Source organism: Microcaecilia unicolor, chromosome 10, assembly GCF_901765095.1.
Source record: "Microcaecilia unicolor chromosome 10, aMicUni1.1, whole genome shotgun sequence".
In the NCBI taxonomy this organism is placed as follows: Eukaryota; Metazoa; Chordata; class Amphibia; order Gymnophiona; family Siphonopidae; genus Microcaecilia; species Microcaecilia unicolor.
Genome location: NC_044040.1, coordinates 146,604,976 through 146,618,272, shown reverse-complemented (window position 1 = coordinate 146,618,272; position 13,297 = coordinate 146,604,976). Strand labels below are relative to the sequence as shown.

General features: G+C 41.9%; 1 protein-coding gene across 4 annotated transcripts in view; it reads left to right on the top strand.

Annotated features, from left to right (window-relative positions):
* IWS1 (interacts with SUPT6H, CTD assembly factor 1) overlaps positions 1-13,297 on the top strand; it is a 124,572-nt gene that overhangs the window by 62,184 nt on the left and 49,091 nt on the right. For 2 of the 4 annotated variants that reach the window (XM_030215812.1, XM_030215813.1), the window contains exons 3-7: positions 1,998-3,867; positions 11,406-11,598; positions 12,040-12,100; positions 12,488-12,591; positions 12,739-12,889. In XM_030215812.1, the coding sequence (XP_030071672.1) occupies positions 1,998-3,867; positions 11,406-11,598; positions 12,040-12,100; positions 12,488-12,591; positions 12,739-12,889 (2,379 nt within the window). The remainder of the gene's footprint in view (positions 1-1,997; positions 3,868-11,405; positions 11,599-12,039; positions 12,101-12,487; positions 12,592-12,738; positions 12,890-13,297) is intronic. The other 2 variants (XM_030215815.1, XM_030215814.1) reach the window with 2 other exon arrangements.

Genomic DNA, 13,297 nt, shown 5'->3' with positions numbered 1-13,297 from the left:
GATCAATAAGTCCCCAGTAAATAAACCCATTGTTTACTGTGGCCATCCTTCCCTTTTTCGCCTGCCATATGTCACTTAAGTCTATCCAACCACTAATGCCCCCTCCATCTTAACGCACTGACCTGCCCCACTAATCCACCTCCATCTACTTGCCCATTTATTTCCATCCCCTTGCTTGCATTTTCCCTACTCTTCATCCACTCACCCACTTATGTACTTCCCCACCCATTTAGTGGTTTGAGATGTAAATTAGACTTCCACCTTTAGCCATTAAAGTTAAAATGGAAATAAAGTTAACTTCAGTTAACTATTCTTTGGTTTGAGTATGCTTATTTAATTTTATTTTGGTTTAATGCACAGTTTTAAGTATTCTGTGATATGTTTCTTCTAATTACATGGAAAGTAAACATTTACCACAGTATAAAAAAAAAAGTCAGTACTATATTTACCACAGTCTTACTACTTCATACCATATGTAATGAGTTTATCTTGTTGAGCAGACTGGATGGACTGTACTGGTCTTTATCTGCTGCCATCTGCTATGTTACATTGGCCACAGTATATGCCATGGCATATCTCATATCAGCAAAAGAATATCAGTGGTTTATTCCAGCCAGCATATTCATGTGTTACATTTGTTGGCACTTGCTTTGTATGGGACTAAAATTTGTTGGTGCAATGTGGCTCTATGCTCTCTTAAACTGAAGTGCTCTGAGCATTACCTGAAAGAGAGAGAATCTCAGTTGCAGTGTTTATTGTGATGGTACAGTCAGTACTGTCTGTTTTATCACAAAATACTAGGGATGGGCAATTAACATGTTAATAATGCTATTAATGTGTTAATATTTTAACACAATAATGTTAACATGGCTGATTTTTTTTTCTGTAGACCCCCCCCCCCCCCCCCCCCCCCCCCCCCCGCATTTACCTCAACAGCTCGGGCTCTGGTTTTTCTCTTCTTCCTCGCTGCCTCAAAGTCCTTTTTCTTTCCCTTCACAGGCAGGCTCTGTAGATACTTGAGCCTCGCCATTCAGGAAGTTGGGGAAGTTTTACAGGGAAGAAAAAGGACTGAGGCACTGAGAAAGAAGAGAAAATCCAGAGCCTGTGCCCTGCTATTGAGTTACACATAGAGAAAGGGGGTGGAGGGGCATGAGAGAATCTCAGCGAAGGCTGGGGAGGGGGGCTTGAGAGAAAAAGAGGATAAGAGAGATAGTGAAGGATTATTGTGTTCAATAGGAGAGAGCTATTAGGAAAGGGTGAGAGATATGTACAAAATGCATGCTGTGTTCAAGTGCAGCCAACTATGCAATTAAAAATTTTAATCGCACGTTTGTCGCGGTTGAAATACTTAATTATTGCCCACCCCTACAAAATACCTGTACTTAGAGTCTCTCTATGCCCCTAAGGTGTTAATAGCTGGAAATAGATATCTACCTTTAAAATGTAATGATCACCATACATGCAAGTGTTGAATTTTTAGATTGTCATGAGTAGAGAGGTGTGGTAGCCATGTTAGTCCACTTTTAAAGATAATCAATATAAATAAAACATGGAAAAGAAAGTAAGATTATACCTTTTTTATTGGACATAACTTAATACATTTCTTGATTAGCTTTCGAAGGTTGCCCTTCTTCGTCAGATCGGAAATAAGCAAATGTTGGTAGATGACCGTATATATAAGTGAAACATCAAAGCATTTCAGTGACAGTGAACTGCTTTGTGTTTTGGGACAACTTGTATGATTTAGCAAAATTGATCTCAGAATCTACCCTCACATAAAGTAGTTAAGCAACACCAGCTTCAGTGAAGAGATCCTAACCCCACTTTGTGCTTTTGTGTGGGATGTTGGAGCAGTTTCTATTTTACCTATGAGAATAGAATTGTTTTTGTTTACATATCAAAGGCATTTCTAATAATCTCATCAATGTATTTCTTGTTGAGGATGGCTGATGTAGTGTGTGTTTTTTGTTATTAACTTATATGGGTTTGTTTTGCAGACCGAACATAGTGATGGAGAATATGAGAACCACCTGGAAGAAAAAAGAAGTAATGTGACAGACTCTGAAAATGAGGAACCTTTGAACAGAAATGCTAGTGATTCTGAAAATGATGAACCTCAAAATCAGATTTCCAGTGATTTAGAAAATGACCCTTCAAGGCACAGGGACAGTGATTCTGACAATGAAGATCCCCAGCACCACAATGATAGTAACTCTGAAAATGAGGAACCCCAAAATCACATTGCTAGTGACTCAGAAATTGAAGAACCTCAAAATTTTAACGCAAGTGACTCAGAAAATGAAGAGCCTCAAAATCATCATGTAAGTGACTTAGAAAATGAGGAGCATGAGGAACGTCATGCGAGTGACTCAGAAAATGAGGATCCTCTGAATCAGGCAAGTGACTCGGAAAATGAGGAACCCGTGAACCAGCAGGCAAGTGACTCGGAAAATGAGGAGCCTATGAATCAGCAGGCGAGCGACTCAGAAAATGAGGTGGTTCAGGATCAGCATGAGAGTGACTCAGAAAATGAGGAAGCTCAGGATTGGAAGGCAAGCGACTCAGAGAATGAGGAGCCTCAGGATCGGAAAGCAAGTGACTCGGAGAATGAGGAGCCTCCGAATCGGAAAGCAAGCGACTCAGAGAATGAGGAGCCTCGGGATCGGAAAGCAAGCGACTCGGAGAATGAGGAGCCTCGGGATCGGAAAGCAAGCGACTCGGAGAACGAGGAGCCTCGGGATCGGAAGGCAAGTGACTCAGAGAATGAGGAGCTTCGGGATCGGAAGGCAAGTGACTCAGAGAATGAGGAGCTTCGGGATCGGCGGGCAAGTGACTCGGAAAATGTAGAGCCTGCAGATCGGCAAGGGAGTGACTCAGAAAATGAGGAGCCTCGGGCTAGGCAAGGGAGTGACTCAGAAGATGAGGAGCCTCGGGCTAGACATGGGAGTGACTCAGAAAATGAAGAGCATCGGGCTAGACATGGGAGTGACTCAGAAAATGAAGAGCATCAGGCTAGGCACGGGAGTGACTCGGAAAATGAGGAGCCTCGGGCTAGGCAAGGGAGTGACTCGGAAAATGAGGAGCCTCGGGCTAGGCAAGGGAGTGACTCGGAAAATGAGGAGCCTCGGGCTAGGCAAGGGAGTGACTCGGAAAATGAGGAGCCTCGGGCTAGGCAAGGGAGTGACTCGGAAAATGAGGAGCCTCGGGCTAGGCAAAGGAGTGACTCAGAAAACGAGGAACCACGGGATCAGGATCATGACACAAGTGATTCTGGCAATGAGGGTGTTCCTAGGCATAAGGGCAGTGATTCTGACAATGAGGCACATCCAAATCATCATGCAAGTGAATCAGAAAATGAGGTTCCTCAAAATTTCCATGGCAGTGACTCAGAAAATGAAGTCCTTTCAAAACAACATAGGAGTGATTCAGAAGATGAAAGTGCTCAGAAACATAAAAATAGTGACTCTGATGAGGAGCCTGCAAATCAACCTGCAAGTGATTCTGACAATGAGGTTCCTCAGAATCATCATAAGAGTGACTCTGAGAACGAGGAGCTTCCGAATCAGCAAGTTAGTGACTCAGACAATGAGTATGTGCCCAGACGGAAACAAAAATTGGAGTCAGATGATGATGAAGACAATAGTGACAGGGAAAAAAGAGAAGGGAGACCAAAGACTGAAAACCTTCATATGGATAGCAATCATGAGGGAAAGAGGCTGCATAGTTCTGATAGTGATAATGAAGACAAAGAGCCAAAGAGACGGAAATTTGCAGACAGTGATAAAGAGGAAAAGGAAGATGAAGAGAAAGTAGTAAAAAGGAAAGCAGCAGTCCTTTCTGATAGTGAAGATGAAGAGGAGAAACCAGGTAAGAGTTGAAGGATGATTTTTATTCTGAAGCTAGTACTAATGATTTGAGATTTGGAGCCCTTTACTTTCCTTGAAAATATCAGGTTTTTGTTAGTCCCCAGAGTTTTACTGCTTAGGCTTGGCATATCCTTGTTCTCGAGCTTATCAAAAGACATTGATATCTTTCTTTGTATTTCAAGATTTGTATATGTGAAAGCTAATATGTTGCATTTCTTAGAAAGAAGAGTAGAGGGCCTCTTGAAGAGGCAGCATCCTCTATCTGTTAGGCTTGGAGTGATTATTAATGAAGAAGTTTTTTTTGCTTATTTGATGAGAGGTTTTCCACATTTGAAGGTAGCCTCCCCTTATATACAAACACTGATTGGGTTTTATTCTGGATATTGTGATGAGCACTTCCAGTGGCACTTTCCAGACCTTTGCTGATGACCTCATAACCAGTTGGTTTTTCAAGATATCCACATTAAGTAGATATGAGGTAAATTTTAGATCATTCATACATATGCATTATGGATACCCTAAAAACCCAGCAGGCATGGGACCCCCATGGAAGGTTTGGAGAAGCCTTGACTACATGGACTGTTGCCTTGTTTAAAAATCTATGGCCAATTCTCTTTCACGTTACTTTCTCAGGTCATTGGCAGATATTGTGTAGAAAGAAAAATCATGTATTTTTAATTTAAGTAGTTGTAGGAAAAGAATAGAGTTAAGCAATATAGTAATGTTTTGTTTTTTTCCTTGTATTGTTTCTGCTGTTCCCTTAAAAGGGGGGGGGGGGGGTGCAGTACAAAATATTGACCTGAACCGTGTAATAATATTGGTGTCTTTTCCTGTTGCATGTGAAGAAAAGAATGTACAGCCTGGGGTTGATATTTAGCTGGCCGTGATCAGTGTTTTTGCTGACTGTCGCCAGTGTTATGCCCAAAAATTCAGTGTCAGTCCATATCCAGGCTCCGGCATTGAATTTCTTAGATTACAGAGTTTACAGCACTTAACCAGCTATGGGGCAACACATAAAGATAGGACTGATTTTTATGTGAATATTGACACTTAACTGGCCAATTGCTGACTTCACCTCTGGAACACCCCCAAAATAACCAGGTTTGCCTTAGGCACTAAGGACCTAATTCTATATATGTTGCCTATAAAATTGGCACTGAAGGAAAACACACTTAATTGTATTCTGTAAACTGCGCCTAAAGATAGGCATGGTTTACAGAATACGCCTAAATCCATCCACGCAACTAGAATTTAGCCGCAACCATTTATGCCAATGAAAACCTGGTGTAAACGCCTATATCTAACGTTAGGCATGGAACAGGTTATTTCTTAGCATCAGCATCAGGTGAATCCAGTAACTAGTGGGTTGTATCCGTCTACCAACAGGTGGAGATAGAGATCACTGACTTTAAGCCCAGTGATATAGAACTGATAGCTCCTCCCAAAGCCAGTATATCTCTATCTCCAGCAGGTGGATGGATGGACATCTTCTAGCTCCTGGATTCCTCTTTTAGGGGGTTCCTGGCCTAGGTCTTATGGGCAGTTGAGCGTGGGGATGCCCCGGCTATTCAGTGCTGGCTTTAGGGGGCATACCTGGTCACCCCAGATCCCTCTCCCACCCTGGGTTTCCCCTGTCACTGTTTTTCTGTGGGCTTCCTGTCCCTGTGCTCAGTTCCATTAAGTCTAATTTGGCTTCAATTTGAAAAACAAAATAAACGAAAAACGGGGGTCTCAGGGCTGTGAAATAAAAATCTACCAACAACAAAGAATGACAACATGGATGCGGCAGCTTATAGGTTTATTTGCTTTGTTTTGGATGTACGGAGATAACGGCTCTCTGGGGGTGGTGGTGCTGAGCCAGCTTCAACTTTTTGACATCATGCCCTCTCCTGTTCTTAATCAAACCTCTTTGGATTATTCATTCTGGAGTAATATGACACCATATTTTTTTTACTGTGATGAATAATGGTAACACTGACTAGGACTGAGTTATGACAGCAGATGAGATGACCTCTCCAACAAAATGGAAAGGGTGTCATTGGTTTAGATGGCCAAGTGTATTCTTTGCCACAAACACATTATGCATGTGATTTAAGCTTGAATGATTGTTGGTACTGCAGTTGAATGGAAGTAAAAGAAAAATTATTTTCATCAGTTATGTTTGTCACATTTGGGTCATTCCATGCCAAGTGGTCTAAACCTTCCCACCATCATGTCTCCAATTTTGTTCAAATTTTATCTGTTGCGCGAGTCAGGTGTTAAACGAAGTTTCCCAAAATTTGAGGTCTCTAACTGCAGTAGTTGCAGATCTAGACCCCCTTTTCTGAAAGGTTGTCAGTCCATGAGCTTGCGACATTTACCAAAATGCCATTTTGGGGGTCTAATAAAATCCAAACACATTTATAAGAATGGCTAAAAAATTCAAATCCTGTACAGTTTTTGATGCTAATTCCGATGAAATACATTTTAACATTATGGATGCAAAATCCAGTCAAACAAGTTGACTCAAAGTGTACATCAAAATTGGTTGCGACTCATCGGAACATATTTGAACCAATATTCAGACCGCAACAACTTCCATGCAAACAAAGATATGGACTTGAAATTTTGAACAAGCATTATGCTTGTGCTGGACATAATACTGCCAGATATGCAACTAACCAGCATCTATAACCGCCCTGCAGGATCTCTTCAAAGTTGGCACTGTCAGCGCAAATGGTAAAATGTACCAAAGTTCAAAGCCAGTTATTAAAAAAGAGTCTGCCTGAATCAGCTTGTGACCAGTATCATCTGAAAGAGAAAATTGTGCTCTACAACACTGATATGTTTTTGTTTTGCAATGCCACCATTAAGTAGCCATTTACTCAGGTCAAAGTATGTTATATTTTGTGTGCGCGATGTATTGCGTTGGTCCATGATGGCTGAGCCATTACTGGTTATCACATTGAAACCAGCTTCCCCATCGCCATAGGGGCCACGCCCGATAGCCATGCAGTAACAGCCACGGGTGGGTATCTTTACTGCAGGATCCAAAGCCTGATTGTGGGTTTCTTTACTGTAGGATCCAAAGCCTGATTGTGGGTTTCTTTACTGTAGGATCCCAAGCCTGATTGTGTGTTTCTTTACTGCAGGTTCCCAAGCCTGCCTTCTTCAGTTACTTCACTGCAGGTTCCCAAGCCTGCCTTCTTCAGTTACTTCATCATTCTGAAAGCATCACTGATCTGCAAGAGAACGGTTTCAGGGAAACTATATTGCCGACCAGATGATGTCACTGATGGAGCTGGAATAACAGCAGTGATAAGTTGTTCCTGGATCCAGCGAGTATCGCGTCTTACCGGCCAATAAAATGACGTAGCGGGACCATGAGGATGCATAAAGCTTATGAAAGCATCTTTCTGTTCAACTGGCGTTTCACAAACATTTCCAATCCACCATAACAGCGCACAATAAATGATTGGACAATCAACGAATAAAATACGAATGAATAAATAATTATATCAATACTTTTAAGCGACAAAGACTCAATTTCCTAGAAATGAAGAAAAATTAGCGCATCAAGCATACTAAATTGGCTACTTAATGGTGGCATTGCAAAACAAAAACATATCAGTATTGTAGAGCACAATTTTCTCTTTCAGATGATACTGTTCACAAGCTGATTCAGGCAGACTCTTTTTTAATAATTGGCTTTGAACTTTGGTACATTTTACCATTTGCGCTGATAGTGCCAACTTTGAAGAGATCCTGCAGGGTGGTTATAGATGCTGGTTAGTTGCAAATCTGGCAGTATTATGTCCAGCACAAGCATAATGATTGTTCAAAATTTCAAGTCCGTATCTTTGTTTGCATGGAAGTTGTTGCGGTCTGAATATTGGTCCAAATATGTTCCGATGAGTTGTGACCAATTTTGATGTACACTTTGAGTCAACTTGTTTGACTGGATTTTGCATCCATAATGTTAAAATGTATTTCATCGGAATTAGCATCAAAAACTGTACAGGATTTGAATTTTTTAGCCATTCTTATAAATGTGTTTGGATTTTATTAGACCCCCAAAATGACATTTTGGTAAATGTCGCGCGCTCATGGACTGACAACCTTTCAGAAAAGGGGGTCTAGATCTGCAACTATTGCAGTTAGAGACCTCAAATTTTGGAAAACTTCGTTTAACACCTGACTCGCGCAACAGATAAAATTTGAACAAAATTGGAGAACATGATGGTGGGAACTTTTTTTTAATTTTAGACCATTTGGGCATGGAATGACCCATTTGCTATGTGTATGAGAAAGGTGTTCAGTAAGGCAATAAATGCAAGAGCAGCTGCTCTTCATAAAATTGATACTTCAGCCATTAAGTGATGGCTAGAATGAAGGCCACAAGATGAAGCATGGTCTGCACAATCAAGCCCACTGAACGCTAGAAAGAACCTTTAGACTTCTGAATGAAGCAAGTAAGCAAGGCTAGGATTTTGATGAAGGCCAATATGCAGTTTGTAAGAGGACTGAACTGCTAACCAGTGAAGACTTCCAAGTCCAACTACTGTTTGTAAGACAAGTAGGTATGTTGGACATTTTTAAAGTAACCCCTGGGATGAAGGAGATGACCCTTGTCCACAGTTATCTAATGGGACCACTCAACATACAGTGCTGGTATGGAGCAAATACATTCTCAGCATGAGCAGTGAAATGACAAAATATGTGCCTTTGTTTTTTTGGGTGGCAGTATCTCCAAATGGGTTAGTTTTGTACATATCATGACAGTAATGGACCACACCCCAAAGCCAGAGTATGTGTAGTATGATCAGTCTGCCAAATATATATCACTAACACATACTGTAGTACATACATTGTGTCAGAGAGCTTTCTTCTGGCCCTAATAAGATGTAATATATATGCCACCTATTAAGGTGTGCTAGAAAATTAGTTTTAATCAAGCCTGTGACATCCAGTAGAGGACAACCGAATTTCTGTTTTGGTTACAGTGCCGAAACTGGTCCAGAATCCTTTTTTCAGCTAAATGGCTACAGCCACGGTTTTGGCCAAAACTGACTATCAGGCTTATTTTCGATAGAGAAGGATGCCCATCTTTCGACACAAATTGGGAGATGGGCGTCCTTCTCTCAGGGTCACCCAAATCGGCATAATCGAAAGCTGATTTTGGGCGTCCTCACCTGCTTTCCGTCGCAGGGACGATCAAAGTTCCCGGGAGCATGTCGGAGGCGTAGCGAAGGTGGGACTGGGGCGTACTTAAGAGATGGGAAGAAGGGCGTCCCTAACCAACACTTGGCCGACTTTACTTGGTCCATTATTTTTCACGACCAAGCCTCAAAAAGGTGCCCAAACTGACCAGATGACCACCGGAAAGAATCAGGGATGACCTTCGCTTACTTCCACAGTGGTCACCAACCCCCTCCTGACCTAAAAAAAAAATTTTTTTTTTTTGCCAGCCTCTATGCCAGCCTCAAATGTCATACTCTCCCCTTACTCCCCCAGTGGTCAACAACCCCCTCCCACCCAGCCTTAAATGTCATACCCAGCTCCATGACGGCAGTATGTAGGTCCCTGGAGCAGTTTTAGTGGGTGCAGTGCACTTCAGGCAGGCGGACCCAAGCCCATCCCCCCCACCTGTTACACTTGTGGTGGTAAATGGGAGCCCTTCAAACCCACCCGAAACCCACTGTACCCACATGTAGGTGCCCCCCTTCACCCCTTAGGGCTATGGTAGTGTTGTACAGTTGTGGGGAGTGGGTTTTGGGGGGCTCAGCACCCAAGGTAAGGGAGCTGTGCACCTGGGAGCAATTTGTGAAGTCCACTGTAGTGTCCCCTAGGGTGCCCGGTTGGTGTCCTGGCATGTCAGGGGGACCAGTGCACTACGAATGCTGGCTCCTCCCACGACCAAATGGCTTGGATTTAGTCGTTTCTGATATAGGCCTCCTCGGTTTCCATTATCGCCGAAAACCTGGGACGACCATCTCTAAGGTCGACCTAAATGTTGGGGTTTGGGCGTCCCCGACCGTATTATCGAAACGAAAGATGGATGCCCATCTTGTTTCGATAATACGGGTTTCCCCGTCCCTTCCCGAGGATGTCCTTAGAGATGGGCGCCCTTAAAGATGGTCGTCCTTGGTCGATTATGCCCCTCCACGTGTCTTCAGTTGAAGCCAAAAATTTATGCTTTATCCTGTTTGTCCCCCTCCCCTCTCCTCTGAACAGGAGTTGCCTTTCACCCCTGCCTACCTGTAGGTGCACCCCTCGTGCCTGTCTTACAATCCTTGGCAGTCTAGGTGTGTAGTCAGGGCAGGAGTGATCCCAGGTGCTTCTGCCCATTCTGGCTCTGCTCTCAAGATGGCTACCATTACCTCTAGTGGTAATCTTGTGAAACTGCTGCAAGAGGTCATCGCAGCCATTTTGAGAGTAGACATGGACAAGAGTGACTGGGGATCACTCCTACCCTGACTACACCACTAGACCTCAAAGAATTGTAAGGTAGTCTGCGGGAGGGGGGGAAGAACTATTCTTTGCATTCTTTTATTTGTGTGTGTGTGTAATGTGATTGCAGGTAATGCTTTTATGATCTTGAATAGTAGTTTATATGGTAAACAGAGTGCTCCAAATAAATGCTTTTGATACGAAGGTTTAGCAGGAATTTGTAAATTTGCTTCTTAGGAATTCGCCTCTCTGTGGAGATATGACATAAGCTGTCACTCCAAATGTGGCGCAGTCAGCCATTGTAAAAGTACTGTGTCTTTTAGTTTGTCTTCATTAACTGAGGTCCATGTGTGCAGAGGCTATTTTGCTTGGAGTTAACATATGGTCTTTTATTATTTAAATTATTATATATATTCTGGCTTGAATACTACTTGGGTTATTCTGGGCTGCTGAATTCAAGCTTTGACAGTCCCCATTGGGCTTCATTGGTTCATATTCACACAACCAAACTTTTGGCTTCAGCCGAAATCAGGTGATAAGTTTTGGTTTTGACTGAAAGTGTTCAGACAGATTTGGTAGCAGTAGCAGTTTCGGTTGGCCTCTAGCACCCAATACTATGGGAAATATTTCTGTATCTTTCTGCCATATTTTCTTGGCTTCTGCATATCTTGGTAGTTGAGAATCTTCCTCTCGACATGATTCACAGAATAATCACTTGGCATTGACATCTCTGTTAAGGGAAGGGGAATAGAAGATGCAAGATGGAGAAATATATTTTTGTACAATGGGTGAGGGAGAGAAGGAAATTGTATAGCGTAGAGGTGAAAGAAAAGAAAAGCAGGGAACAAGGGCACAAGCAACCTATTCAATACCTATTCTTAATTTAGTGACTCTTTAATGGTAATCTAGAGGCCAGACTGGATAAACTTTCCATATTGACATGCAAGGTCGGGAAGTAGTCTGTTTTATCCAGGCATAGTTAATTAATAAGCATAGATTACTGAATGCAGGAGTATCTAATCAGAAGCATTATAAGCTGCATGTTAGGCTGAGTGACCAATTTTAGAGCTAGAGTTTTTTTTTAAGTGTGTAATTTGTGCTTGTAATCAGCTGCAAAAAAGAGCCGTGTAGTCTCGGATGGCGAGGACTCGGACAGTGATGCCGCATCAGAAAAATTTGAGACAGAAAAGAAAACCATGACTTCAGACAGTGAGGATGAGGAGGGACCAAAGAACAAGGCCGAGAAGAAGAATGAGGAGAAAGATCTATTTGGCAGTGAAAGTGACTCGGAGAATGAGGAGGAGTAAGTATTGATTATTTATGATACACAAGGGACTCTTCGAGCTCCTGCTTTCTGTGACATGAGAAGTTCATGTAAATTAGCATAGCAGAAAGAAAAGATTATTAGTACTGATTGTTACTACAAAGGATGCCTAAGATATCTCGAAACTCAGTCAGGTTCAGGCTTCTAAGAGATGGTGACATTTAAGATGTAATCCATGCTTGGAAAGTGTCTAGAGCTCTGGCTACTTTGATTGTCGTAGGAACATAGGAGAAAAAAGGGAAAATATGACCCATCTTATGTAGTCCATTAAAGTAGTATTGGAATTGATATAAATATCTAGACTTAGAGGGTTATATATTGATTAGGATAGCAAAGTGTATAATCCGTGCTCTTTCTTCACATGATAGGTTAATTTTAAGTAGGGAATAACTATTCTGGATTTTAAAATGTCTCCTACAGAAATCTTATTGCTGATATTTTTGGCGAGTCAGGAGATGAGGAGGAAGAGGAAGAATTTACGGTAAGCATGCTAGCAGATTCCAAAAGAAGTGGATGGGTGGGAGTCTGCCTGCTTAATTCCCAGGACTGTGGAGTCAGTACGCCAAACGTCTGACTCCGACTCCTCTATTTTTCTACTGTCTGATTCTAGCTCTGACTCCTACTGATATTAGGCTTTACATTTTTTGTTCTGGATCTAAAGTACTGGTGAATATGAGTTATATTTACCGCTACTTTAGATCCAGGACATAGATTTTTCAGTTGTCCTGTTTGTCCTAATTAGATTGTAAGCTCTGTCAAGCAGGGACTATCTCTTCATGTTCAAGTGTACAGCGCTGCATACGTCTAGTAGCGCTTTAGAAATGATAAGTAGTAGTATTGGCATGCTTCGGTTATGTTTTTCCTCCAGGGTTTTAACCAGGAAGAGCTGGAAGGTGAAAAGGCCATAGCAGGGAGGAAGCAAACAACAGCAGCGGATTCAGACTCCGATGAAGAGATCAAAGGAAGGAAAAAGTAAGCCTTTATAGAGTGTATGTATATCTGATGTGTCTCTTATTGTAAACTGCTCAGAATCCAGTTGGTTTAAGAGCGGTATATAAACCTGATGTAAAGTCCCAGATTACAGAATATCCAACAGTAAATGCTGTTTCTCCATTCCAGTGTTGACTTTGTATCTGACTTTGAAGTAATGCTTCAGCGTAAGAAGAGCATGAGTGGCAAACGACGTCGGAATCGCGATGGCGGCACATTTATTAGTGATGCAGATGATGTGGTCAGCGCTATGATTATGAAGATGAATGAAGCAGCAGAGGTGATGAGTCTCAGGGATGGAAACAGCTATGCAAACCCTGCTGGTTTTGCAATTTAATTGTTATCAATAGAAATCAAACAAAATAAAACATGGAAAAGAAAATAAGATGATACCTTTTTTATTGGACATAACTTAATACATTTCTTGATTAGCTTTCGAAGGTTGCCCTTCTTCCTCAGATCGGAAATAAGCAAATGTCCGATCTGAGGAAGAAGGGCAACCTTCGAAAGCTAATCAAGAAATGTATTAAGTTATGTGCAATAAAAAAGGTATCATCTTATTTTCTTTTCCATGTTTTATTTTGTTTGATTTCTATTGATAACCTTAAGAGTGGACTAACACGGCTACCACACTCCGCAATTTAATTGGAATCTTCAAAATGGGTTCTTAACATCTTGCAGAGGGAAG